This window comes from Drosophila albomicans, chromosome 2L (assembly GCF_009650485.2).
Source record: "Drosophila albomicans strain 15112-1751.03 chromosome 2L, ASM965048v2, whole genome shotgun sequence".
Classification (NCBI taxonomy): Eukaryota; Metazoa; Arthropoda; class Insecta; order Diptera; family Drosophilidae; genus Drosophila; species Drosophila albomicans.
Window position 1 is genome coordinate 8,370,125 of NC_047628.2, and position 26,835 is coordinate 8,396,959.

General features: G+C 38.9%; 7 protein-coding genes across 9 annotated transcripts; 4 read left to right on the forward strand and 3 right to left on the reverse strand.

Moving 5' to 3' along the window:
• Positions 1-6,263: 6,263 nt before the first annotated feature.
• LOC117565416 (lipase 3) lies at positions 6,264-13,024 on the forward strand. The gene is made up of 5 exons (XM_034244501.2): positions 6,264-6,410; positions 7,495-8,005; positions 8,145-8,458; positions 11,561-12,289; positions 12,346-13,024. The coding sequence occupies exons 3-5, from the start codon at positions 8,303-8,305 to the stop codon at positions 12,748-12,750; spliced, it is 1,290 nt and encodes a 429-aa protein (XP_034100392.1). The 5' UTR covers positions 6,264-6,410; positions 7,495-8,005; positions 8,145-8,302; the 3' UTR covers positions 12,751-13,024.
• A 346-nt stretch (positions 13,025-13,370) lies between these two features.
• LOC117565409 (gastrula zinc finger protein xFG20-1) lies at positions 13,371-16,588 on the forward strand. Of its 2 annotated transcripts, none has more exons than XM_034244495.2 (5): positions 13,371-13,530; positions 13,634-14,129; positions 14,194-14,362; positions 14,425-15,869; positions 16,154-16,588. In XM_034244495.2, exons 2-5 carry the CDS (start codon positions 13,794-13,796, stop codon positions 16,586-16,588), a joined length of 2,385 nt encoding a protein of 794 aa, XP_034100386.2. In that variant the 5' UTR covers positions 13,371-13,530; positions 13,634-13,793. The 2 variants fall into 2 exon arrangements, with proteins under 2 accessions (XP_034100386.2, XP_034100385.2); XM_034244494.2 differs by having other exon boundaries at positions 13,771-14,129.
• A 36-nt stretch (positions 16,589-16,624) lies between these two features.
• LOC117565418 (transcription initiation factor TFIID subunit 11) lies at positions 16,625-17,566 on the reverse strand. 2 transcript variants are annotated; one of them, XM_034244504.2, is made up of 4 exons: positions 17,421-17,566; positions 17,139-17,360; positions 16,896-17,080; positions 16,625-16,829 (listed from the first exon to the last, which is right to left on the reverse strand). In XM_034244504.2, exons 1-4 carry the CDS (start codon positions 17,456-17,458, stop codon positions 16,693-16,695), a joined length of 582 nt encoding a protein of 193 aa, XP_034100395.2. In that variant the 5' UTR covers positions 17,459-17,566; the 3' UTR covers positions 16,625-16,692. The 2 variants fall into 2 exon arrangements, with proteins under 2 accessions (XP_034100395.2, XP_034100394.1); XM_034244503.2 differs by lacking the exon at positions 17,421-17,566 and having other exon boundaries at positions 17,139-17,414.
• Positions 17,567-17,841: 275 nt separating this feature from the next.
• Positions 17,842-19,748, forward strand: LOC117565411 (methionine aminopeptidase 2). The gene is made up of 3 exons (XM_052002707.1): positions 17,842-18,114; positions 18,267-19,085; positions 19,148-19,748. Exons 1-3 carry the CDS (start codon positions 17,994-17,996, stop codon positions 19,573-19,575), a joined length of 1,368 nt encoding a protein of 455 aa, XP_051858667.1. The 5' UTR covers positions 17,842-17,993; the 3' UTR covers positions 19,576-19,748.
• An 18-nt stretch (positions 19,749-19,766) lies between these two features.
• On the reverse strand, positions 19,767-24,923 carry LOC117563702 (sodium channel protein Nach). The gene is made up of 8 exons (XM_034242145.2): positions 24,789-24,923; positions 24,526-24,732; positions 22,398-22,778; positions 22,176-22,326; positions 21,039-21,232; positions 20,649-20,981; positions 20,482-20,591; positions 19,767-19,978 (listed from the first exon to the last, which is right to left on the reverse strand). The coding sequence occupies exons 1-8, from the start codon at positions 24,905-24,907 to the stop codon at positions 19,767-19,769; spliced, it is 1,707 nt and encodes a 568-aa protein (XP_034098036.1). The 5' UTR covers positions 24,908-24,923.
• Positions 23,203-24,540, forward strand: LOC117565414 (zinc carboxypeptidase A 1-like). Its single transcript, XM_034244498.2, is given in 2 exon segments — positions 23,203-23,250; positions 23,252-24,540. Coding segments are annotated over 2 exon segments (1,281 nt in total). The 5' UTR covers positions 23,203-23,217; the 3' UTR covers positions 24,500-24,540.
• Positions 24,924-25,121: 198 nt separating the features above from the next.
• Positions 25,122-25,945, reverse strand: LOC117565419 (uncharacterized). The gene is made up of 2 exons (XM_034244505.2): positions 25,836-25,945; positions 25,122-25,781 (listed from the first exon to the last, which is right to left on the reverse strand). The coding sequence occupies exons 1-2, from the start codon at positions 25,878-25,880 to the stop codon at positions 25,266-25,268; spliced, it is 561 nt and encodes a 186-aa protein (XP_034100396.1). The 5' UTR covers positions 25,881-25,945; the 3' UTR covers positions 25,122-25,265.
• Between the last annotated feature and the right edge of the window lie 890 nt (positions 25,946-26,835).

Here is a 26,835-nt window from a genome sequence, read left to right on the forward strand (position 1 = left end):
TTGGATAGGAAAACTTATAATTTCTAGCAATTCTAAGTTATAGTAATAATATTACTGCAATTCGTTGCGAATAAAAAAAATTAAATTGAACTTTAAGTTTTCTTAAAGCTAATTTTCAATTTGACTCCTTCAGAAATCTTTAGAACTCCTTTCGTGCATATGCTTGTTAACAGGGTATTGAAACAGTAGCAAGGGCAGCCACGAGAAGGCAAAAAAATGGAAATTTCAATGTGCATACGTATATGTATATGTGTGTAAGTAAGCGTGTGTGTGTATGTGTGTACTTGTGTGTGTATATAAACAAACACGCAGCAGGGCAAAAGAAATCTAGGGGCTGCCAAACCGAAGCAAAGGGGCGTGCAAAGACATTGGTGATGGCAGAGGGGGAGGGGGAGGGGGAGGCGGAGGCGGTGGCGGAGGAGGGGTGGAAAGGCGGCTAGGTTACTGACTAAAACTTGGGCAGGTTTTACCAGTTTGCCTGCGGGCAGACCAAGCGCAACTAAACGCACACACACACACAAACAAACAAACACGCATACACCGAGAGAGAGAGAGAGAGAGAGGCAGAGAGGCAGAGAGACAGAGAAATACACATACGCACACACACACACACGCAGAGGGCACAAGTGGCTACTAATGCAAATAATTTACAAGTAGCAAATGTGGGCGGTGGGCGTGTAACGTGACAGCAGCAGGAGCAGCAGCAGCAGCGACAGACGTCGAGGCGAAATGTCGTCAACAACAACAACAACACCAACAGCAACAGCAGCAACAAAAGAAAACAAAAATAAAACGAAACGCAAGCAAGAATAGAGAAGCGAAGAAGCAGCAGAGAGAACAGAGAAGAAGAAAACGAAAACGAAAAAAAAATATACAAGTAAAAGGACATTATGCGTCTTTTCACATTTGAGAAAAAGGACAAATTTGTAAGGACAAGTGTAAGTGAAGGAAGCATCAGCCCCCCTCCTTCCACCTCTACCCACCACCCTCTGCACTTGCCCTCCCACAATCAACTATATGTACTCTCTAAATGTGTGTGTCTGTGTGTGTGTGGCTGAAAATGTTTCACAGGGCGACCGCCTTTTTGATGATGTCGAGTGAAAATCAATGCGCTTAATTTGTGGAAAATAAAACGAAAACAAAAGAAAGCACAAAAAAAAACGAGAGAACTATAAACGAAAATTAAAGTTGAATGTGTTACGAATTTGGGGCATGAACTTGAGCAGAAAAATAGACGAGCTACTTTAATTTCAAAGCCTCTGAAATGAAATTAGCCAAAGTGTTGAATACCCTGCTTTTTTTATGCACATTTCGATTAATTAACTTTGTGTTTAAGCCAAATCCAGTTAGTGCTAAACCGATTATTAAAGAGCAACTGTCAGTCGAGTTTCTCAAGCAACAACACAAAAAAAAAAACAAAACACATTCAGTTTACGGCTTTTGTTACAGCTGGCGGAGTTTGCTTTACAATATTAACAAAGACATCTGTTCCGAATTTCTCTTTAGCATAATTTTCGTTTCACTTAACAAAGCATACGCTTTACGCTGATGTTAAAGTCTTTGCAGGGAATTGAACAACGCGAAAGATTTGCAATAAAAATAGACTTGGCTTAGCTGAGAATTGAATACGAGATAGTGCAACTGAGAACAGACTTGCTTTCCACCGATTTTTATTGCTCTCGAATGGCAAGTCAAGCGCTTCATTTCGCTTAGTATTTTTATAGATCTCAAAAAATTTGTCAAAATGTTGCCGTAGTTTGCCCAAGTCAAAGGTAAGAAAAAACGCAAAAAAAATAAAAAAATAAAACACAAATGCAAATAAAAGTAGAGATGAGTTCGAGAGAAGAAACGTTGAAATTGAAAATGAAAATGTAGGGAAATTCTTTAACTTTGGCTGACTGACTTTTCACAATTTTTTCTGTTTTTTTTTTCTCTTTTTTTTTGCGGCGACGTTGTCGGCGGCGGCGGCGGCAGCGTTGGCGCGTGGAGGTAATTGAAGTGACGTTTATGAATGTCATCCGTCAAGCACTCAAGGACATTTACATACAAACACACACACTGGGACACACACACACACACACACACACATAGAGAGACGCAGGGACACATGCGTGGGGCGTTTGGTTGCTTGACAGATGCGCGTTACACAGATTTTTTTTGTATACTACACCAATACACACATACAGGCATACAATACAGCGATACACATACGCTATACAAACGCGCACACACACACATACATATACACATGCATAAGCTTAAGTCACATGGCGCATACGACGCGTTGTCCGTCTATATATGGAGGATGTTAGCTGCTGTAATTGTGTGTGTACGAGAGCATGCGAATGTGTGTGTGTGTGTGTGTGTGTTTGTGAGTTTGTTTATGTGTGTGCGAAACAATTTAAAAATAAATACAAGAAACTAGCGCAGAGCTTGGCGGTCGAATGTGCGAGGCGAGGAGGCTAAAGAGGCGCGGGGGCGGCATTTGCTAACCGCGAGGGCAGAATGACAGATTGAAAGGGGCTCGAGAGAGACTCTAAAAGCAGAGAATGTTTAGTGCAGTCCACATTCTCTATTCTATCCCTCTCTCTCTCTCACACACTCTCAGTCTATTTCTCTCACTCCTCTCGTTTACCGCACTCCATATGAATTCTTTTTTTGACAGTTTTGTTTGTTTGTTTGCTATGAGAAATTGGACACGTTGTCGGGTCTCATCGGTTCATATGTCATTGTCTGGTTACTATTGGATCGTTTTTCATCATCTTAATGATTTGCGTTTTTTCAGCTATTTTTCATTCACCAGCTGTTTATTTTTTATTATTTTATTTTACCTTTTCAATAGTTCGTTGAGTGACAGCCTCAAAACTCAAACTATTTCATAGCTATTTAGTTGTACTATATATGTTGAAGGCATTGTTACATTTTTCATTCTCAACAATAAATAAATAATAATATATCAAAACTCTAGTTACAAAGAAATAATTTGCAAAGAAAAAGTATCTTCGGGTTCAGAAAATTTTATTTATATATCAATTGAAATTTATCGATTTATTATTTTGATGTTTATTTGTAATTCCTAGTTACATAAATTTTTTTTTTTTAATCGTTCATTTTATTTAAATAAATTTAATATTAATTGACTGTAATTATTTAATTTATATTTTTTACTAAATTTTCAGTAGGATTGAAATTACTAAACTTTTTATGAAATTTAATAGTACTAGTATATCAATATACTGAATATTGCCTTCTATATATTTTTGTATATTTGCAGTATATTGGTATTTGGTATATTTAAGGTATAATATCGCAATATTCTGTTTATATTGAAGCGGGTATCTCACTTGTTTTTAAACTAATCTATCTTATCTTATTGAGCCACCCTCGCAGTTGACTTTCATCTTCTTCTTTGGATGCGTTGCATGCATATGTAACATAGATGCCACAGTGGCAACCCACTTGGCTTGTCTACTAATTAAAATGCATGCAATAACCTGAAGCCTTTGTTGCCACATTGTTGTTGCCGAGGTTGTTGCTGTTGTTGTTGTTGTTATTGTTGTTGCTCGTATGCGTAGAAGGACGCACAGCGTTGACAATTTGCACAAAGTGCTTAGACTTGGACTTAGGTAGAAGGATGCTTTAAGGGTCATATATAGGCTGCAGAGGGGGAAATGGAAAGCCTGGAGCAATTCTTTTAAGGCGATTTGTTTTTGTATTTTGTATTTGCTTTTCTTTTTTTTTTTTTTTTGCTCATAGTCGCTGCAGTTGCTTTCGGGCCTCGAGCCAAACTATTGATAGCTTTTGTATGCAACATTTTTAATTGTCTATCAACGCGTCTATTTTAAGCACAAAAGCTGTAAAAATGTCCTTGCACTAAGCTCAGCTGCCGCAGGATCACAATGTGCAACATTCTGTGTGCCAAATGCATTTTTCATGAAGCCAATTTAAGGCCCTAAATGCAGCAACTGTTGCTGCCAGCCAGTTGTTTGCCTTCTCATTGTTGCTGTAGCTGCTTCTCCACGTGTTGCAACAAAAATTAATGCAAATTTGCATAATAAATAAACACAATAAAGTGCAACGCGCAACAGCGGCGGCAACGGCGACGGCAACAAATTTTGCGTGACTAACACAAAGTGCTGCGCATTGCAGGCTCATTTACAGATACCCTGCAATTGCACGCAGTGCGGGAAGATTGTTACAGTGCATTTTTACTTTAAACTACTTACTGGATTACTGCAATGTATTAGTTGACAATACTAATTGGTTAAATTCCAATAGTTTGATTTATTTAATATAGTATTGATTATTTGTTTAATATACTTTAATACACTAATGATAATTTGTAGTGTTCAAAATGCGATTACAATTGCCAACAACATCGACTTAACACAACAAACGAAACACAAACATCCTTAGACGTTATATAAATTGTATAATTGAAGAATACAAACTTAAATCTATTTTAGTTTGATAAGACAAGTGTAAATCAAACAGTTATATTTCTGATATGTTTTGGGAACTTTCAGTATTTACTATATATGTATGTATGTACATACATCTAATTGTTTATTTATATTTTGATATACTGCCTAAATCGCTTACATATATTCGATAACAACAACATAACTTTGGCCTATTTCTACAGCTACAAAGTTTTCTAGTAGATTTAAATTATCGGCCTAACAAAAGAAACTAAACACAAACATCCTTAGAGTATGGTGCAAATATTAATTAAACACAGTTTATCGAGTTATCTACGAATTTACGACCTGAGCAGCATTCCTCTACACTTATGATAATAACATAAAAACTGAAGTATGTTTACATAATTTTGACACTACACTTTTGATTGCAAATCTTTCTGTCAAACGGTTATTCCTGGACAGCCTGTGAAACTTATCATATTATCTTACATCACTTACCCCTTCATATTTTGAATGCTTACATATATAATTCATAACAAATTAAACACAATTGTATAAAATATAACCAAACAAATTAATGCATTTGCTTTGCAATCATTTTCCTAACAAACTTTAAACTCTACAGTGTATTTTCACAGTCAACCTAGAGTCGGCGTTTACTTGGCGTTCTCACTTGTTGTTGATACTATTATGGTTGTTTACTTAAATTATACAGCAGACTATAGCAAAGCGATTTAGGAAATTGGAGAGCTCTCTATGGGGTTATGAGTAGATTAGATTTGATGGGCAAAGGGCATGTCTAAAGGGTTTTCCTAGCAAATCTAATTTATGTGATTTGTAACTAATAAGTTACGATGAAACTTTCGATGCTTACAGAATGTTTGGGTAAAAACAAAGAATCTAAAAATAAGTAAATTATTAAATAGGTAATGAAATAAATTAGCATAGTTAGCATATAAGTAAATAAATTAATTGATAACAGCTATAAAATAATGGAGAAGCCGGAAAAGAATTCGTTTGTCTCCTTTCGGGATGCTAAACTTTGCTATACACAAAAATTGTAATCTTAAAAATACATTAAAGTACTTTTTTAACTTTTTTTTTTTATTAATACATTTTGCATAACTTGATTATTCACTTTAATAGTATTTGTTAGGTATTCGACACAATTACGTAGAGTCTTTACAGTTCGTTTGTAGCCCCAACTCCATTTCAATAATGTCTTCATTACAGTCGCAACACTTACGGGTTATTACTTTAACGACATTAGGGGGGCAATTGGATGCCCAAATCCAAATGCAATGCGCATAAATTACGCAAATAACCTTGAAAATGCTACGCAAAAATTACAAACTAAAATGTTGGCCGCAGCTTGTCGAAAACAAATTAAGAAAGAGAGGCCCGCGCAAAAGGTGACATAGAAAGACAGAGACAGAGAGAGCGCGATTGAGAGTGTGTGTAACAACTTTACGAAAAACAGCTGAAACCGGTTCGATTGAACTTGACCCGTTAGCTCTGCGTCCCCTTTATTTTTTGGCGCATATTCGCAGTATTTTCCCCCTCCCTTCCCTTAGTAATCGCCGTTGTCGCGTGCAATAATGCGGCATTAAGTAATTGTTTACAAAACATATTCTTGACAGCTACCGAAGACGAAGAAGAAGACTGGGCAGAAGTGAAAGAATAATAATAACAACAACAGCTGTTGCTTCCGTCATACGACAAAAGCTTTCGCACACGATCGTTGCGCCGGCAAAAAAGCTTTTTACGCGAGCATCGAGAGCTTTCGCTCAGTTGGCAGACCTGCTGTTGCGAGTCTAAGCTAGTTTTAGTTTGGAAATTAACGCACCGACACCACACGCGGATCGACAAGATCTATAAATACTTATAAATTGTACGAACGAGCGGCGTGAAAATTGTTTTGATTTTTTTATTGAGAGTCGAGTAGTGAGTGAACCAACAACATTTCATTCAACTTTTCGCAAAACGGTAAACGTCACCAGTGAAAACTAAAAACTAATATTGAAACCAGTATTACATGAAATAAGCGAACAACGGCAATTTGTCAATCGATCGTGTGATTGATCCATTGACATAAGCTTACCTCATTTGCTATATGAGCACTATGACAATCGACAAAAACCGTGGGAAAGATCTGATCAAATGCTAATTTGCCAATTGATAGAACAATTGATAGTTGATTCAGTTTTATTATTAATATTTTGAAACAAAACCTTATTCGCAACTCTTTGTGTTTACAAACTTTCCATATGCGGCAGTTCAAGTTCAAATTACTTGATCACGATTGACGTAAAGTGAAATCTTTGCATGGTTAATTGAGTTATGTTTTGTATACGAAAATTAAATTGTTTAAAACTGAGCAGAGGTTTCAATTTAATCGAAATGATGGAAAACATTTATACATTTGTTATTTTAATTTTATGAAATAAGGCAATAAGTTCATTATTTATTTTGTCTGAACCTATGTACTCATAACACTCTCATTTCTCAGAAGTAATTAAATATTTAAGACTTGTACTTCTAAGCTTGTTTAGGGTTAATGTGTCGTATACTTAATGGAAGCTCACATTTTGCATTTTATTTTTGTTTGCTTTTTTTTAACGTTCGCAGTTTTCTAGAGATCATTAAACTTTGCTCGAATGTGCTACTGAGATTAATCTGATTCAACACCTCCGCAAAACAAAATTCAACTTATATTTTGATAAGCATTTGTCCTATTAAAAAACACAGTCACAATCAAAATCAATCGGAATCGACATAAAACTAAACTTAATAGACCCTTTTGAATTTCAATGACTTAAATTATATTAAGTTTCACTTCAAGTTCTCATCTTAATATTTCTGCAACTTGTTTGATTTATTTATTCAGTTTCAATTTTCACAAAATTTAAATTTTTGGAAGTCAAATTTAAATATTTTTCTGTCAATAAATTAAAATTAGATCACAAATTAAATATCTTGAACCACAGTTAGCAATAGCTCATTATATTATTGATGTAACAATATTTAATTAGAGCAATACTAATACTTAAACATTTTTTTGTTTTTGCAGTTAATTGAAATCTAAGATTGACGTCACAAGATTCTAATCAGTTTGGGGCAATTATTATAGTCATATGAGTGCAAATTTCCTGAAGTTAATCGTCAGCAAAGAAGCACACACACACACACATACACACACTCAAACTCAAGCTCAAGAAAGCCTCACAACAAGTGCCCTTGAGTGATGGCATAATTAGAATTATAATTCTAAGACATAATCGGCAGCTCAAGTCCCTCAATTAAATTCAAGCCAAGGAATCTGAATCTGGGCACAACTAATTACGCATAATTTATATGTGACAACAACAGTGACAAGCAAATCAATGTAACTGAATATAAACGTAAATACGATTATATATAGATGTATATATAGCATAATAAAGATCAGTGGAAGCGCTGATTAACGGTCACATAGTCAATATATAACATATACGTTTAACAATTGTAACGAGTCGGCAAAAAAAACAGAGGAAAAGCTAAAACTTATCAGCGTGTGCAACATTAAAGTAATTGTGAAAAACGTAAGTGAAATCATAGCAATCAAACAAAAAAAAATAATAAAAACATTACAATCAAAATGAGAAACATAAAAAAAGAGTTACAACTTTTATTAACTAAACGGATTTTTATATATATATGTGCTTTTCCCGTTGATTTTAGTGTTCGAAAAAGTTAACGGAGCAGGCCGTGTGGCACCGCCCACAGAGCTTACAACATTCCGCTGCAAGCCTTATAAAGTGGGTCAGTCTTTGGATAACTGCCACAACAGCCGCACACTCGCACTGCACAAGAAATATCAAAAGTTACGATTACCAAATATGTGCACAATATTGTTAATGCAACGTCCAACAGCAGCGGCAGCAACCGGCAGCAGCAGCATCGGCAACGGTGGCAACAACATGTTGTGGCTGTTGTTATTGCTGTTGCTGCTATTGAGCGGACACATCGAGCCGGTGGATGGCCACAAAGTGACGGTAAGTTGTTGGCCAATTCCAATTCCAATTCCAACCCGAACTCCAAGAGTCTAACATTGCAAGTTTACTAGACTCGTTGGGCTCATTGGGTAATTCCCATGTTCAAAATTTGCCAGCATTGCGTATACTTGATGTTGCTGTTCAAGGACTGCTTAGAGATTGTATATATGGAAATCATTTGCAAAGTTTATTGCAAATTAAATATATATAAATGCGCGTAGGCTACAGAGCAATCAATAGATGAGAAAGGCAGACTAAATAAATGATGAATTTCCAAGAGTTATGAGAAATACGAAATCAAATCATTTTCAAAATGTATTTCATAATAAATGATAACCATAAAGAGAATTACAATTAGCATTTGCTGCAAGTGCTCAGAAAATTAACAGAAGAAGTCAGTTTGTAACTTATAAATAGAGACCATAAATAATTATATAATCAAGGCAGGCATGATATTATATAATAGCTATAATCTAAATTAGAATCTATCATATCACCTCTGTCAAGGCTGTCATGATGTTATATAACATAATAGCTAAAAATCGAATTTAAGATTTTATCACACCGCCCATAAATTTCGCACTTCTTTCATTGAGAAATCAGCAGTCATTCAATCTTCGTTGCCAAGTGTGTGCATAAACATCCGACTCGGACAAAAGGATCTAATCATTATCAATGTGTCAGACAGTCTGCAAACAATAAAATTCACCTTTTCCGATTAGATATCGGTCACTTACTTACTCATTCTAATTGTGGACTTTAGAACAGGTGGGTGGACGAAAAAATAAAAAAAAAAAAGCTGCAAGTGCCCTAAAAGCAAAACTTTCATTGCGGTTTGAACAACTTTTTATGGCAATCATAAAGTGCTCAACTTTTTTCTGTTTTTTTATAGATGCACTTGTCGTTTGACAAATGACAAAGAGCTCAATGAAAGGTTTGAAACAAAGCAACTGTAAAATACGTTTTGATTAAAGATAATATATGAATTGCATTGAATGAGTTGAGTGTGACAAAAGTTTCTAATCTATTAATACTAATGATAGAATTGGAATAATTGAACATGCAATCAGCAAGAAGATAAGTACTAGTCTAGCTCGTCATTCAATTATAATTACGCATTATTATGCAAGCATTATTATGCTGATCGACAGTGACGTGCCCTATAAACTTGGAAGTTATCTTATTTACACAGAAATCATAGTTCAAGCAGTTTAATTGAGAAACTCTCTAATAACTTAGGAATGATTTAAGATTTAAAAAATAAATTTTCCCTTTTCATATGTTAAATAAGTTAAAACGATTGTTAATTATTCTTTAAGAATTGTATGCCCCTTACATTGGAAATGAGGAAATAAGGCTATGACTTAGAATATTCTAAGGTATATATTATGTTTGGAAATCCAGGAAGTATAGGTAGGTTTCGTTAAGGTACACTACAAAAAATAAAGACCTGCTCTATAAATTGATTAACGGTAAATGCAAGATTCTCTATACGGTGTTGTATATCTATAAATAGTTTAAAAATCATTTTCTCATATAAATTGGAAATGAGGAAATATTATACATGCGTTCAACTGCTGATTTTAACTGCTGTTCTATCAAATTGATAGCAAGCACATGATGTATGAACGTAGCAGGGAAAATACCGGAAATTTAGATATACTTATCAATTTAACTAATTTATGTTTGCCATAGCGGTAAAAGTGACATAATAACCTATGATATGCCCAACCCTTGCTGATAAGGTAGTGCCAATTTTTTGGCAGGCGAAAGCTCTAGAAGCACGCGCAATCTAATTAAAAAAAAAAACAATAACAAATAACAACAAATTAAAAAAAAAAATAATAAAGCATTTATTATGTAGAACTATGCTCCATAATAAAATGCTTCCGCAGGCACGCCCGATTAGCAGAAATGTGATTATAAAATCAAGACATGTATTAAAATAACATACATATAGTAAGTTGTCCAAATCACAATAAACATTTCTATGTATATACCGCGATATATATTTACGTTCGTATTTATATAGTTCTTGTGGGGGCCACGTATGCATACGCATGTATGTGTGGGTGTGTGTGTGTGTATGTGTTCCACAGCAGCCCGATCACCCGATCATCAGGCAACGACAACAACTACAGCTGGTCACGCCAAATACGAAGAGAGTGCGAGGAACGAGCATTGTCTGATAAGAAAGAAGTTGTTGAAGAACGCAAAAACTGCTTGTCATTATCGCAATATAATAATAACTACTCGTCGCTCAATTGTTCGGGGCATAACCATTGGTTCAAAAGCTTTGCCTGCCACGCCCCGCAAACGCCTCATGAATGGCACACGACGCATTGTGGGCTGATTTCAAAGTTTGTCCGATGACGCGTTGTGTGCGCTTGGACTTTGGCATCGTCGAGACGCGTCGTCGTTGCGATCTCGTTTGTTGTTATTGTCGCTGCTGGGTGGCTGATGCGTTCGGTTTTCTTCGTTTAGTTTCTTCGTCAAGCTTTCGGCTGCCTCTCTTTGTTTCAACAATGTGTGGGTGTGAGAGAGATAGACACTGCCCACACGCAATCGGCACGAAAGTTGTTGTTTTCTTTATTGTTCTTATTTATTTTGCGAAAACCTTTCAAAGCCTTCTTCTAATCGCAATGTACAAGTGAAAATATCTTTATATTGCATCTATAAAGCAGTAAACACTTGAACTTTGCTTATTTTGTACTTTTTTCTATCAAATCATCAAGCATGACACGTTGGGCAATTAATGAAGAATACATGTGTAATTACTTTGAAGGAGCTATTTCATTATCTACTTATTGAAATAATAGGTTGGGCCATGAGAATTCGCTAAGCAAAAGTTTGCTTTAGTATGAGGTACTTTCAAGGTCATTGTTCTTAAGCCGAAAATATTTAAGTTTAGCATTTTGTGAAGTATTAGGATTAAATATGTATATACATATGAGTTGTTATTTTCTTTATATATTTTTCTTATTTATCGATATTGCATTATACATTATATTAAAACATTGAATCAAATGAATTGTTTTCAACGTTTAACAGTTATATCTACCAGTTAACATATATTATAAAAACCATTCAATTTTCATGCAGGCCAGCCTCATTACGAACCACAATTATCCAGTGGAGGAACACACCGTACACACTCCGGATCATTATATACTCACCATCTATCGCATACCCACCTCACCAAAACTTGTGCCTCACAACGATACGGCACAGAAGCCAGTTGTCTTTCTGCAGCATGGCATCCTTTGTGCCTCGGATGATTGGATCATCAATGGGCCAGAGACATCGTTGGCCTATATGTTCGCCGATGCTGGATACGATGTTTGGCTAGGCAATGCTCGAGGTAATACGTATTCTCGTCAGCACAAGCACATACACCCGGATACTACGGATTTCTGGAAATTCAGTTGGCATGAGATCGGTGTATATGATCTGGCTGCCATGCTGGACTATGCACTGGACGTGAGCAACACAAGTTCACTGCATTTCGTAGCCCATTCTCAGGGCACAACCACTTACTTTGTGCTAATGTCTTCGCTGCCATGGTACAACGAAAAGGTGCGATCGGTGCACTTGTTGGCTCCCATTGCCTATATGCGAAATCATTCCTTCATACTGTCCAAGCTGGGAGGCATCTTTCTGGGCTCGCCGTCGTTCATCAGCTGGGTGCTGGGCAACATGGAGCTGCTGCCCATTACCAGCATACAGAAGCTATTGTGTGAGCACGTGTGTTCCGAGGGCTCAATGCTGAAGTTCCTGTGCTCTGGCCTCTTGGATTTCATTGGTGGTTGGGGCACCAGACATCTGAACCATGTAAGTTAACTTCAACTGCAAGCCATACATAAATATTAATGTTAATAACTCTTTAGACTCTTCTCACTGATGTCTGCGAAACTCATCCTGCGGGAGCTTCAACCACCCAAATCATTCACTATATGCAGCTTTACACCTCGGGAGATTTTCGGCAATATGATCATGGCAAGGAACAGAATGAGATCATCTATCAGCAGTCGACGCCGCCCTCGTACAATGTGAAGAACATCAATAGTTGTGTTCACATGTATTATAGCGATAATGATTATATGTCCGCGGTGGAGGATGTGGAGTATTTGGCAACGTTATTGCCCTGCGCTGAGCTCTATCGTATACCGTATAAAGACTGGAATCATTATGACTTCTTGTGGTCTGTCAATGTGAAAGAAGTGATAAATGATAGAATAATAGATAAAATGCTTAGTTATGATATTGAACACGCAACGGGCATGAGTTTCTAAATACGTATATTAGTGATAAACAGCACTGACATCCCAAAAATCAAATGAAGCAAGACAGAACAAACGTAAAAGCCTAGTAAAACTCCAAAAGAAAAGTGGCAAAAGTCTTAATGTAAATAATTGTATATAATATGGTTAGCAATGAGCGTGTGCGTGATATATTTGTTAATATTTAGCTTATAAGCTGTAAAAGGTTTGTGAAATGCTTGTTAAAAAAAGTAAAATAGCTTTAATTACTCTGTACAATAAAACATATATATTTTGTTACCTGAAATGCGCATTTAAAATTACCGCCTTGAGAAAAACGATAAGTATCGATAGCTTTCGTCAAAACTACTCAATTGAGGTAACATGAATCTGTTTAGGTGAACAGTGCAAAGCAATGTTAAATATCATTACAAATGCACGCAGATGTAAAAATAATAATTTTGTTAAATTTCTACGACAATAAATTAAAGCATAAAAATTGCAAACGCCTTTTATAATATTTGCAAGTGAATATTTATTTAATGGGCACAAATTGCTGACATTTTCAGCCGTGTCACGCTATGTAAAGGTATTTCAGTGCAGTAACAGGTACGTGACAATCGCTCATCTCTAATATGTATTCTCTAAGTGTAGAACGCAAGTAGTTAAATTTTTTCACAGTGCTGCTGCTGCACAACAACAAATACGCAAAATACTTGCGCCTAATTTTTAAATTTTTTGCGGCTAATAAGTAAAGCAAAGTACACATACATATGTAAAAGCAAAAAAGAAATTATATTACAACAAAAATGGGTATGTAATAGGAGAAGAAAATACTATAGTATTTATGTGTAAGCCGCAGAACTACAGTGTAGCCTCTCACCCCCTTCCTCGTCAACACATTGACAATCAACAGAACCAGGGCCAGACGCCATTGCAGCCAGGGCTGCGACAACAAGCCAAAAAGAAAACAAACAAAACAAGATTAGTGTTTTGAATACAATTTGAATGAAGTTTTGCTGACGTTCTACATAACTTATGCATATTTAACAGCTGCCCCAACGATTGGCCAGAAAATGCTGGTGGAAATTACTACAGACGGCGTTCCCAAGTTGCATTGTCCTGTCTGCAACAAGGCGCTCGTCTCGCTGGCCGGTTATGTGAAGCATGTGAAGAAACATGAGCCGCCGGGAGGATTTCAGTGTCGTCACTGCGATGCCCACTATTGCCATGAGAATGAACTGAAGGAGCATGTGAAGAGCACACATGGAGCATTAAGCTGCCGCCTCTGCTTGGGCGATGAAGTGCTGTTTAACAGCAAGGCGGAGTTGGATGCACATGTCGAGGAAGCGCATCAAGATCGCAAGTTTAATGTGTGTGTGGTCACTGCCGACAAGCCTTTTAAGTGTGAGGTAGAATACCAATTCAACTATTCACATTTATGGATATTTTTTAATATCTTTACTATATTTGCAGATCTGTGGCAAAAGCTTTTCGGATCGTGAGAGCTGCCTATCGCATCATTCCGAGCACATTAACGATTTGCCCGTCGAGTGCAAGTCGTGTTCACATCGTTTCTCTTGCCAATCCAGTTTGACCAAGCATCAACGAAAGCATCCCGACACATGTGGTCGCCGTCAACGCAGTATGTTCACTTCCAGTAGCCAAGTAACAGCTCGTACTGACCAATGCCTTGTTCTTTTATAGCTTCCGCTCCAGCTGAGTCACCCAATGAGGTCAAAAAGAAACGCGGCAGGCCAAGGAAATGCAGCCAACCAGCAGTTGCTAGAGCAGTCAAAGCCGCAGTAGCTTCCTCGGGAGATAGCGACGATGATGTGCCGCTAGCTACGCGACTGAAAGTGCAGACGCCGATGTTGAAGCAGGAGCCCATTAGCAGCCAGGAGCTGAGCGATTCCGCAGAAGAATATCCCGACTTTGAACCCAACAATAGCGATGACGACGCTGATGCTATGCAATTTAAGCTGCCCACGCCAGCGATGGTCAAAGTAGAGGCCATTGATCCGGACTTTGAGTACCAAGATGCCAGTAACTATGTCAAGGAGGAAAGCAGCGCTCACGACATCTATAGCAATGAGAAAGACAAGCTGCTGGATGTGCTGCTTAGCCCCGATGAGAGTCTTAAGCCATTTGAGAGTCTCAAGGTGGAGCATTCGACAGGAATACTGGATGAGATTGCTGCAGTGCCTCTGGGTAAGCACAATGGTGCCGAGCACCTGGAGGAGGATGCGCTGGCGCTGTGGGAAACTGGAGCAGGCAGCTCCGACGATGACAAACAGCGAGAATCACGCACAAAATCGAATGGCAAACGTAAATATCGCAAACGTGGCATAGAAACATCGCCGTCGCCAGACCAATCCTCGGGACCAAGGCGCGTGTCCAAGATCTCCAAGAAGGAGCTGAAAGAACGCTTGAAGATGCTGAATAAAATGGAGAAGACCTGGCAGTGTCCGCATTGCGTGAAAATCTATCACATACGCAAGCCATATGAAAAGCATTTACGTGACGATCACAAGCTGAACGAGCAGGACATCAAGGACATATTCAAGGATGTGGGCGGACATGCGGAACTTGAAGAAGAAGTTTTCAAATGTAAAATATGCAGCAAAATCTATTTGGTGGAAAAGCGACTGGAAACCCATATGAAAGTCCATGGCAACGATGGCAGCTTAACATTCAAGTGTCCCTGCTATTGCAATCTGTTCTTCGCCAGCAAGGAACTGGCCACACAGCATGCCCATCAGCAGCACAAGGAGTTGCTATACTGCGAGAAATGTGACAAGTACATGACGGGCCACGACAGTCTCAAGAACCACGAGAAGAATTATCATGCCAAGAAGGAGCCACGAAATTTGCCGCGTAATCTCATCTGCGACAAATGTGGGAAGAAGTTCACGGGTCGAACTTCGCTCTCGGATCACGTGCGCTCTGATTGCGGCCGTGTGCCGCTCTATGAGTGCACCAGCTGCGGCAAGCGGTTGTCTACGGCTGGCATACTGAAGACGCACATGCTGCTGCATCAATCGGAGACGCCGTATCAGTGCGACAAGTGCGGCAAGACGTTCAAGGTGAAGGCGCAGTACAAGTCGCATCTGAAAACGCGGCACACCGACTACAAGCCCTATAAGTGCCATGTGAGTTGCCAAATGTTCCTTATTTTTATTTGCAAAAACTATTTGTAATTTATTTTAGTTAAAATTGATTATATGACTATTTATCAAAAGTATTTCTTACTTATTTTAAGAATTCATTATAGTTATATATTTAATAATTGATTTAAGATTTATATTTTTATTTATATATCCTTTATTTAGTATAAAAACACCACGAATTTAAGTACGAAACTATAGTTACTAATCTTTCTCCTTGCTATTTTTTTTAATTATTGATGTTTTCTTTGTTTGTCGAATCGTTGCAGCTCTGTCCTAAAGAATATCCATATCGCGAGAGTCTGTTGACGCACATGACTGTGCACACGGGCATCAAGCGCTTCCTATGCAATAATTGCGGCAAACGCTTCACTTGCATCTCCAATCTACAGGCGCATCGCAAAGTGCACGCTGACACCTGTGGCCAATTGCCGCTGAATGCCAAGGCCACGGAATACATGGGTGTGCAGCGAGGCAAACTGCTAATGGGTGCCAAACCGGAGGCGGGCATGGAATATGAGGAGACGAAGACACTAATTGCGCAGGATGTTATTGATCGCGATTTACCGATGGCGCAGGAATTGAATTTTCCATCCGATGGCATTGCGCCACTGGCCACAGTGCCGCTCAACTATGATTCGTCGCATCTGGTGCCGCACATTGTGCTGCAGACGATGCAGGCGGAGGCACGTAATAAGAATTAGTATAGGATCTTAGCTTATAAAAACATATTTAACGAATAAAGACGCTTTTTGTATATTTACGTAATCTATGTATTGTCTTAAGCTATATATTATATGTTTAGTAACTAGTTTAATCTAAAGTAAGGTTGCTGAAAGCGTCCAATGGGCATGCGTCCTTTGCTGCGTAATCGACGCACAGCTTCGCGTATGAATTTTGGCTGCAGTGCGCCAGATTCTCCTTGCGCTTCCATCACATCCAGAGCTATATGAAATTAAATTGTAATTATACTTTATGCAGGTTGTTTCCCTGGTATAACGTTGTGCTTACCTTCCTCCACCACTTCTCCCACAAATACCTTGGCAATGCCAGACATGGCTATGACCACATTTTGGGAGACTGAGCAACCTGTTATAGTCTGCATTAGTCGTTTAACAGCCGCTTTTGGGAACGCGGATCGACGATACATTTCGTAGCGGTCTAGTTGCTCCTCTGTGAAGTTGGACACCAGAACTCTGCAGCGTACATAAACAAGTTAAATAAGAATCTCCTAAGAGTTTACGTGAAACTTACTGCATTCTTTCACGTTCTTCCTCTTCGAGCTCTTTTTTAGTCTTCAGCTTCTTTTGCGAGGGCTCTCCAGAGTCGCCATCGGCATCAACGAAGTGTTTGCTTTCCTTGGCATCAGTGTCTCCGTCATTGCCGGTGCCCTCACCACCGGTATCTGATGTTTCGCTATCTTTTCTGCTTTCAGTGGTCGTGTTAAAGAACTTTAAATCCCCATCATCATTGTCACTTAGGGAATTTTGAGTTGGAAACAAAATTTCATCCATATCGTTAAAAATAAACACCTACTTGATTATCGATCCACCGCCACGAATTATCGATAACATCCATTGTTTGGCAGCATCAATGGCTTTTCAAGTATCACGATAATTACATATGATACATCTTAAAAAATTTGTTAAAAATAATTTAACCGAAACAATTTCTTGTCAAATGTTGAGCATTAAAATATAAAAATATTTTTCGTTAAGGAGAAAGCAAACAAACAAACAATAATTAGCTAGACTATTATTGGTTTTACAACACTTGCGCACCTAATATCTATCGATAAAGACGATGTTGATACAATCACAATAGTTGCATTATAATAGAATTGTTCATTTGAGACAATACCATATACTGGAAAATGCTTATTTTAATTTTATTATCAATCGGATAAGCTTATGAAATTAAGTTAGCCGAATAGAGTAAAGTTCAAAATTGTGCGTGTTCTAAATAATCGATATAACTTATCGGTAACGTGCTAAAATATATCGTGTGTGCGTTTCTTCTCATCACTAACCTCGTGCTTTAACTTCATCACTCATTGCTTTTGTAGCCGCAAGTTACTTTTTGCAATTTTACACAAAAAGCATTGATATTATGTCAGCCGTGGAGACACCAAAAGTTGAGGACGTTGTGTCCGAAGTAGCTGCAACAGCTGCCGGCGAAGATGGTAAAAAACAGAAGAAGCCAAAGCCGAACAACAAGAAACTACGGCAAGGTGAGTGACCTGAAATTCCAAATGCACTTTTGCACACATGCAGATGTACATACATATATATATAAATATGAGCACATACTTGTGTGTTTGTATGTAGATTCATATTTCACATGCGCAATTCTTTCCCTACTTACATATTTGCAATAATTCAGAGGCTGCTGCTAAAAAGGTTGCCGAGGGGGGTGAGCCAGAGACGACCACAAATGGCGATGCTGAGAAAAAGGCGCCAACAGGAACCGGTCAGCCGGCCAAGAAGAAGAACAAGGGCAAAAAATCAGGAGGTGGTCAAACAAATCCTCCAACCATTCCCATTTCCGAGCTCTTCCCCAATAACATCTATCCAGAGGGTCAGATTATGGAGCATCCTACTCCAAAGGATATGCCCGACGATCGCACTGCCAAGGACCGCTTCACTTCAGAGGAGAAACGTGCCCTCGATCGCGTGAATAACGACATCTACCAGGAGCTGCGGCAGGCAGCCGAAGCACATCGTCAGACACGTCAGTATATGCAAAACTACATTAAGCCAGGCATGACCATGATACAAATCTGTGAGGAGCTGGAAAACACGGCACGTCGTCTAATTGGTGAGAATGGTCTGGATGCTGGCTTAGCTTTTCCCACCGGATGCTCGCTCAATCATTGCGCTGCCCATTACACACCCAATGCTGGTGATACTACTGTGCTGCAGTACGATGATGTGTGCAAAATTGATTTTGGCACACACATCAAGGGACGCATCATTGACTGTGCGTTCACGCTGACGTTCAACAATAAGTACGACAAGTTGCTGCAGGCTGTCAAGGAGGCCACTAACACTGGCATCAAGGAGGCGGGCATTGATGTGCGCCTATGCGACATTGGCTCAGCTATTCAAGAGGTGATGGAATCGTATGAAATCGAGCTTGATGGCAAAACCTATCCCATCAAGGCCATACGTAATTTAAACGGACACTCGATTAGCCCGTACCGTAAGCAATGCAATTAATCAGTAGAGTAAATTGGATATTTTAATTTGATTGGTATCTTGCAGGTATTCATGCTGGCAAAACGGTGCCAATTGTTAAGGGTGGTGAATCCACACGCATGGAGGAGGATGAGTTCTATGCCATCGAGACATTCGGCTCGACGGGTCGCGGAATGGTCCACGATGACATGGATTGTTCGCATTACATGAAGAACTTTGATTTGCCATTTGTGCCATTGCGTCTGCAGTCTTCCAAGCAATTGTTGGGCACGATCAACAAGCACTTCGGCACCTTAGCCTTCTGCAAACGTTGGCTGGATCGCGCTGGCGCCACCAAATATCAAATGGCATTGAAGGATCTATGCGACAAGGGTATTGTCGAGGCCTATCCACCATTGTGCGACACTAAGGGCTGTTACACGGCTCAATATGAGCACACCATTATGCTGCGGCCCACTTGCAAGGAGGTCGTGTCTCGTGGCGATGATTATTAGGTCGAGGATGAGAAGGACAAGTTTTGGCATTAGAATACACAACAAACACAAACATACATAACTGCAGTTTATTTTATGTAAGTTCGATACGATTTGTTGAATTTATGTAAGCAATTGAAGCGATTTCAATATATACTGTGTCTTGTGCTAAGCATTCACATAAATCTATTGTTCTACATATGTTGTATTATTCACGGCTTACGCACTGATCGTGCAGCTGCACGTGGCTGCAACTCATTCCAGTGAAATGTGTAAACGTTTGCATCTGTTTTAGCACCCTTCATTTTATTGCTGCACGCTCGATAGTAGTACACAAACCATTTGCCCGTCAGATAGTAAAGTATTTCAATATAGCTGATAATGCTAAAGCCATACATCAACGATAGAATGCCACCAAAACGATCTGCAATAGAATGAATAATGAAAGATATTGTGTATGCAATTTAATTTATGTAACTCAGTTAATTCTGGCTCAATACTGGGATCGGTAAATGCGAAATATGTTGTTAAGCGAACTTCTGTAATACTTGTCCGATACTCAACGGAAGACCCAAACAATAAATTGAAAAAATCTACGTTGGTAATTGTTTGTTATATTGTTTAAGATACGTCATTATTACTGATAGGGAAATTACGAGAGAACTGTCTAAACTCGACATGAAAGCGACTAATTTATAATCTCTACTTTTATTGCAATCGTGAAAAACAGGGAAGTCCCAAAAATGATAAATTTGCCATTGCAGTTTGTAAAATTGCAAAACACAAAAAGTAAAGGTTTTACATAAAAAAGTACAAACAGCTAGAACGTTTAAAGTGTGCAATTAAATAAGTTAAATTAAAACAGCCAATCTGTTTAACCAATCTCAGATAATGAAAAAAATATATGTAAGTTAAGACAGACTCAACTGAGCAGAACTACCCAATCGCCAACCATATCCATTTCAGTTGCCTGAGCAAAGCGCAGTCTGAAGAATAACTTGATAATGGACAAAGGTCGATCGTTGGTCAAGCCCTTGCTGCAAATATGAATATGCATTAATTGTATGAATTCAGCATGTGGAATGATGACTTACAGCAAACCATGGAAATAGCCAGATGAATTGTAGGTACGACGCAATGGGGCCACATTACTCACAATCTCAAAGTCGACTCCATTGCAGGTGGGCAAACAATGCTTACACTGATCAATACCCGTCTCAATTTCCTCATTATCCTGATGCACATATGGGAATTCCGTGTAGCTGAACCAAACGCGCTTCCACTTCATCAGACACGGCAAATCGAGCAGTGTGCAGTAGGTGATATTCATGACACTGCCTGCCAATGGCGAGGAGACGCAACCACAATGCTGCAACATGCTGTCGATTCGACAACGCAACAGGCACTCGTCCATTGAGTAGTAGGATCTTCAAAGTATTAAATAATGTTATTATACGGATTTCTGACCGTGATTTCTCTCTTACTGATTCAATATCTTCTTGCCCTCCTCGGAAAAATAGCAGCGTCGCGTCTCAGGTGTAACACCTCGCACTGCAGCACTGCTGTCGAAGAATTTGGGTTGTATGGGAATTTCCACTATGGTTTCATGGTCGACAAGAATTGCACCATTTGTGTTGGACTGAATTGTCGCATAATCATCCTTGGGAAATAGTTGCAGCTAAAACGTAGTATATTTGTTATGAAAGTTTATCATTCGAAAAAAGTGTACCGTAAAAAAAGTTCTATGCTAAATACAAATTCAATTTATCTGTCTACATTAACTTCAGTAAAGATTTCTATAATTATTTGCATCAATAAATATTCTCACATCAAGTTTTTTCGAGAAATTATTGTAAAAATCAAATTTTACATGAGCGATGTTTAATAGGCAAGTGTGCAAGCAATTGCTTCAAAGTTGTTAGTATATTTATGAACAAAATGTTTTTTTATTCTCATGCCTTACATCATTTAAGGTCAATTCCAGCAATTCAACATCTAGTATAAATTATTGTTATTAATATTTATTCAGTGAAATCCAGATCTATTAAGTACGCAGAAGCAGATCTGAGAGTATAAATTGCCAGTTTTAATCACAGATTAAAAACAATCACTGATTTTCATTTAAAATTCTTCTTTGTAAAGAGTTACATTGAGTCCGGAGTTAAGGAAACAGTGGACCATCTTCTCTGTTTATATCTAGCGGCTACGGCTGAAATACCTCGTGCCTAAACGATCTTTTACCTCCATAATGTGCGATTTCTGAGACGAAGATACATTATACCGACACAAATACGGACCTACACTGGTGTATGCTCCGCCCCTCGTAGGGGCAGCCGGACCTACCTAAACCTAAAGCTAAAGAGCTATAATTTCCTACAAACAATAATTGTAGTACTCAAATTTTGGTTCAAATAATCTCTAATGTTTGTTCTAATAATGTAAAACTGAAAAAATGCTATATATGATATAATATAATATATAATTTAAACTATTAATTCAGAAATATGAATGAAATCATGATTAAAATCGAAACCAATAAGAAAAATTATTTAGTTTTTAATAATTATTTGTATAAGTTGGAACAGAAATCGAAGTAAATATCATTTAATCGAATTTTTTACCCGAAATGCTGTATTACTAAAATATGTCATTGTGTAATCATCTTTCGTTGTGTCCTGCAGCACAAATTGTATGCCATTTAAAATGGAATTCGACTCGAACATAACATGTGGCAATGCATATAATTCAGCATCCTCCAGAGCACGCTTCCATCTGCATAAAGAAATATGTGCATTCCATTAGCTTAGACTTTGGACAAGTACTTTTCTAAATTTCTCACTCACGGATATTGCGAATCACTTGGTCGACGATAGTTAAATATGCAGCACACACCCGACGAAGTGGTTCGCTTGATAAATAGCTGACTTGTGTTCACTGGCGCGCCATAGATTATCCCACGCAGCACCAAGTCACCGCAGTCGGGCGATAACTCCCTGAGTATATCGTGCACCGAGTAGTCGCTCCCATTGTGGTAGCTGCTGAGCAGTCGATGAAGTTGACCTAATTCGTCGACGTCTAACTGCGACTCATCGTGGGCATGCAGGTAAAAGTTGGCCAACAGAAGCAGTCGCCGCGCCAAGACTTCTAACTGCGGGGATTCTATCGGGGAGTAGAAGGAGGAGTTGCCACTCGGTTGCGGATTGTGTGTTGACTGGTGTAGATAGCTGTCGATTAGATTTGACATTAGCATGCAAGTTGAGCGTGAATTCAAATAGAGTTGGCCACATAATAGTCACATATAAATAGCTTCTGATTTTTTAAATAATTTAAGTTTAAATACCTAAAATATTCTTTGTTATTTTGTGAAATACAAATGATTAATTTTCATTAATCAAAATAACAAAACTGCAATTTGTAATCATTTTTATATTTACGATTGCATGATTTATAATCAATATTTGTGCTGATAAGACAAAATTCTTACTTCGCCTTACCAGCTTATTTAAAGCCCAAGAGATTGACAAACTGCAAGGACAATAAATAAGATGCCTTTGACTGACTTATCGCCCCACAATCAAGCAGACACGAAGAATTTACTGACAACAAATGCCTGCCTATATAAGACCACAACACACCTTCGGCAAACTCATACCAACGACAACCATGTCGCTGAACAAGTCTCTGATATTCGCTCTCTTTGGGCCTGTTGGCCACGCTTGCTGTTGGCCAGGCGGAACGTGTCCGCTACGACAACTATCGCCTCTACAAGGCCAATGCAGCGAACGAGGCTCAACTCGCCGTACTGAAGGATCTGGAGGGTTCCACCGACTCCATCCTCTTCCTAGATGGTGTGCACATTGTGGGCACCGATGTTCAGATGGTTGTCGCTCCCCACAAGGTGCCCGATCTATTGGACCTGATGGGCAAGGCTGAGATTAAATACGAGCTGCAATCGAAGGATTTCCAGAAGTCTATGGATGAGGTCGACGAGAAGGTTGCCATCAAGGGTCGCGCTAGCACCGACTACAACTGGGTGCAGTACTATGAACTGGATGACACCTACACCTGGATGCAATCCCTGGCCAAGAAGTACCCCAATGCTGTAACCCTAATTGAGGGTGGCAAGACCTACCAGGGTCGATCGATTCTGGGTCTGAAAATCTCCAAGAGCGGCGCCGAAAAGCCCGGCATCTTTCTGGAGGCTGGCATTCATGCTCGCGAATGGATTGCTCCCGCAGCTGCCACCTACATCATCAACCAACTGCTGACCTCTGAGGTGGATTCCGTCAAGAACTTGGCCGAGAACTACAATTGGTATGTCATTCCCCATGCCAATCCCGACGGCTTCGTTTACACCCACACCAATGATCGCCTGTGGCGCAAGACTCGCACTCCCTATGGCAGCTGCTATGGCGCTGATCCGAACCGCAACTGGGGCTTCCACTGGAACGAGGTGGGCGCCAGCAGCAGTGCCTGCTCCGATACCTACGCTGGACCCAAAGCCTTCTCTGAGATCGAAACCCAGTCACTGTCCGAATACATTGCCTCGATAAAGGACAAGATTCAGCTGTACATCTCGCTCCACGCCTACTCGCAGTATCTGCTGTATCCTTATGGCCACACCAAGTCGTTGCCCGACAACGTCAAGGACTTCCAGCAAGTGTTCAATGCCGCTGTGAGCGCAGTGTCCAAGCGTTACAACACCAAGTACACTGGTGGCAATATCTATGATGCCATCTACCCCGCAGCTGGTGCCAGCGTTGATTGGGCTTATGGCACTCAGGGTGTTCGCATGTCTTTCTGCTATGAGCTGCGTCCTTCTTCCACCTCTTATGCAACTGGTTTCAGGTTGCCCGCTGCCCAGATTATTCCTGCCAGCGAGGAGTTGTTGGACTCGATTGTGGCCATGGTTAGTGAGGTCAAGACTCTGGGATACTTCGATTAAAAAGAACTACGAAATAAACGACTTACATTTTGGCAGCATAAGTTTGCATTTGTCGTTTGCTGATCATGTTGGAGCTGCAGATGGCGACGGCAGGAAAGGGACTGTTTGCCACATGCACCTGATTGGGGGACATATGAATTTCAGTGGGTTGCACGATGTACTCGAGTGTCAGGTTGACGATAACGATGTGGGTCGAGACTACAATCACAGCCAGAAACGTTAGCCAGAGAGCTCTGTCAATAGACTTTGTAATGGTCTCACAAAAGAGGGAAATCGCAGTCATACTCACTTGGCATAGCGCACTGAGGTCTCAAAGAGAAAGGGCTGCAGTCCGCTGATATAACTATTGCGTAGAAAATCTCTAAAGAGTCGACGGCTCTCGGACTCCCCTTCAGCTAATTGAACCATCTTGTTATAAGCAGTTCTCGATACAGTCTGAAAGACATTTTTATCTTTTTTGGCATTTAGTATGGCTAATCAATTAGCTGGCATATCACGGTGTGTCAAGAGCTGTCAAGTCAAAGAATGATTGATTGATATGCCTAAATTCTCATTGCAGGCTAATTGGAAGTGAAGAAAAATTAATGTTGGAGTATTACTTTCCCAAAAAAACAACATACTATTATAAAACAAATAATATTCATATATTGCTTGGGACTGATAATTAAATGGTCTTAACAAAAATCAATCCAAAAACATTTTTCGCATGCACACTTGCAAATGGCTAATCAATATACTGCATAATTTAATTTTATTTTCAAATTTTTCACTTTGCTTCACCCCTAGTTAGAGAAGATAGTAAAACATCGAAATAGAATTGTTGTTGATCGCCTTCTGACGTAGACAATTTGGCAAATGTCATGTCCACGTTGTTATTGGTATATCCGGATTCTTTTGCTGCATTTATAATATTAGATGCTTTAATCTGGAAAGCCGTATAATATTGAGCGGTGAGTTTACGTAGATCGGATAGAATTTTGGAGTAGGCACCATTCGAATATTCATTTAATTTTCTATACGCTTCTTGTGGTGACTGAGACAGAAGACTGTGTTGGGGTTTAGTATAATTGGTTTCGATGGTAACATTCCAAGATTTTAACTGAACAGCATATGCATGCCACTTTGGAAGGTCCTCTTCAGGTAAAATCTTATTGGCCTCAATTACTTCAATTAATTTAATGAGAAATTGTACGGCGGCTTTGTTGACGAGGATTTGAGTCTCGACAGCAGCTTCTTTCAAATCATGTTCGAGGCTGGACGCTAGAGCAGAACTTCCGATGCTCTGTAAATGCTTTCGTTATTTAAAAACGCAAACCCACTGTTTATAATTATTTACCAGAACACACAGGAGTGCAAGAATCGCTGTGTACGAAACACTCATCTTCAGATTATTTAAGTCGTACTAACGTTTCAAATGCATAATTATCAGCTTATATAGCAGGCACCGACTGATCACGCGACCGCGATCCGAAAATGTAGAATAGTTGAGTGCTTAGATTTGTGAAAAAAACATACATATATATTTATACATATATATTAATAATTATATACATATATGTTATATACATTAAATATAAAAACTTCCAGTTTTATTTCACTTTCCTTTATTTTAGACTATGATTGTGGCGAATTTTGCAAGCAAACTTGTACTAAAACAAGTAAGAAAGTTACAGTCGAGTGTGCTCGACTGTGAGATACCCGCTACCCATTTTTAATAAAGGCAAAATATAGCGGTATCATTTTGAAAATATACCGAAAATACTTAAAAAATACTAAAAATATACCAAATGGTATGTTTGGTATATCAATATAGTACCGCATTCAAAATATACCATAGACGGCTCAATATACCAGATTGTCAGCCAAAGTAACTAAGACCCTTATAAGTAGGCATTTTTGCCCATACAAAAGTATTTCTTTTATAACTTCGACAATTTTTATCTGATCGCAACCAAATTTTCAGGAATCATAAGTACTATAGTTATTATTATATATACCAAAATTCGCAACTCTAGCTTTAAAATTACGCTTGTTATTCGATTTTTTTGATTTGCGGGGGCGGAAGTGGTCGTGGCAAAAATTTGAAACAAACTTGATCTGCGTGCAAACATAACAAATGCTGTCGAAAAAAAATTATAGCTCTATCTCTCGTAGTCTCTGAGATCTAGGTGTTCATACGGACAGACGGACGGACACACAGACACACAGACACACAGACGGACAGACGGACATGGCTATATCGTCTCGGCTGTTGACGCTGATCAAGAATATATATACTTTATAGGGTCGGAGATGCCTCCTTCTACCTGTTACATACATTTCCTGCCGGCACAAAG

What these genes read in the sequence shown, in the direction of transcription:
- LOC117565416 (XM_034244501.2), top strand. Translation starts at nt 8,303, where the DNA reads ATGTGCACAATATTGTTAATGCAACGTCCAACAGCAGCGGCAGCAACC. An exon ending in TGGATGGCCACAAAGTGACG is followed by an intron (nt 8,459 to 11,560) that starts GTAAGTTGTTGG and finishes ATTTTCATGCAG; the next exon opens with GCCAGCCTCATTACGAACCA. An exon ending in GCACCAGACATCTGAACCAT is followed by an intron (nt 12,290 to 12,345) that starts GTAAGTTAACTT and finishes ATAACTCTTTAG; the next exon opens with ACTCTTCTCACTGATGTCTG.
- LOC117565409 (XM_034244494.2), top strand. An exon ending in ACAAGCCTTTTAAGTGTGAG is followed by an intron (nt 14,130 to 14,193) that starts GTAGAATACCAA and finishes CTATATTTGCAG; the next exon opens with ATCTGTGGCAAAAGCTTTTC. An exon ending in ACAAGCCCTATAAGTGCCAT is followed by an intron (nt 15,870 to 16,153) that starts GTGAGTTGCCAA and finishes GAATCGTTGCAG; the next exon opens with CTCTGTCCTAAAGAATATCC.
- LOC117565419 (XM_034244505.2), bottom strand. Translation starts at nt 25,880, where the DNA reads ATGAGTGTTTCGTACACAGCGATTCTTGCACTCCTGTGTGTTCTG. An exon ending in TTGCACTCCTGTGTGTTCTG is followed by an intron (nt 25,782 to 25,835) that starts GTAAATAATTAT and finishes AAGCATTTACAG; the next exon opens with AGCATCGGAAGTTCTGCTCT.
- LOC117565411 (XM_052002707.1), top strand. Translation starts at nt 17,994, where the DNA reads ATGTCAGCCGTGGAGACACCAAAAGTTGAGGACGTTGTGTCCGAAGTA. An exon ending in CAACAAGAAACTACGGCAAG is followed by an intron (nt 18,115 to 18,266) that starts GTGAGTGACCTG and finishes GCAATAATTCAG; the next exon opens with AGGCTGCTGCTAAAAAGGTT. An exon ending in ACACTCGATTAGCCCGTACC is followed by an intron (nt 19,086 to 19,147) that starts GTAAGCAATGCA and finishes GGTATCTTGCAG; the next exon opens with GTATTCATGCTGGCAAAACG.
- LOC117565418 (XM_034244504.2), bottom strand. Translation starts at nt 17,458, where the DNA reads ATGTTATCGATAATTCGTGGCGGTGGATCGATAATCAA. An exon ending in GGCGGTGGATCGATAATCAA is followed by an intron (nt 17,361 to 17,420) that starts GTAGGTGTTTAT and finishes AAATTCCCTAAG; the next exon opens with TGACAATGATGATGGGGATT. An exon ending in GGGAGAAGTGGTGGAGGAAG is followed by an intron (nt 16,830 to 16,895) that starts GTAAGCACAACG and finishes AATTTCATATAG; the next exon opens with CTCTGGATGTGATGGAAGCG.
- LOC117563702 (XM_034242145.2), bottom strand. Translation starts at nt 24,907, where the DNA reads ATGGTTCAATTAGCTGAAGGGGAGTCCGAGAGCCGTCGACTCTTTAGA. An exon ending in CAAACTTATGCTGCCAAAAT is followed by an intron (nt 22,779 to 24,525) that starts GTAAGTCGTTTA and finishes TCTAATCGACAG; the next exon opens with CTATCTACACCAGTCAACAC. An exon ending in GGCAAGAAGATATTGAATCA is followed by an intron (nt 20,982 to 21,038) that starts GTAAGAGAGAAA and finishes AATACTTTGAAG; the next exon opens with ATCCTACTACTCAATGGACG.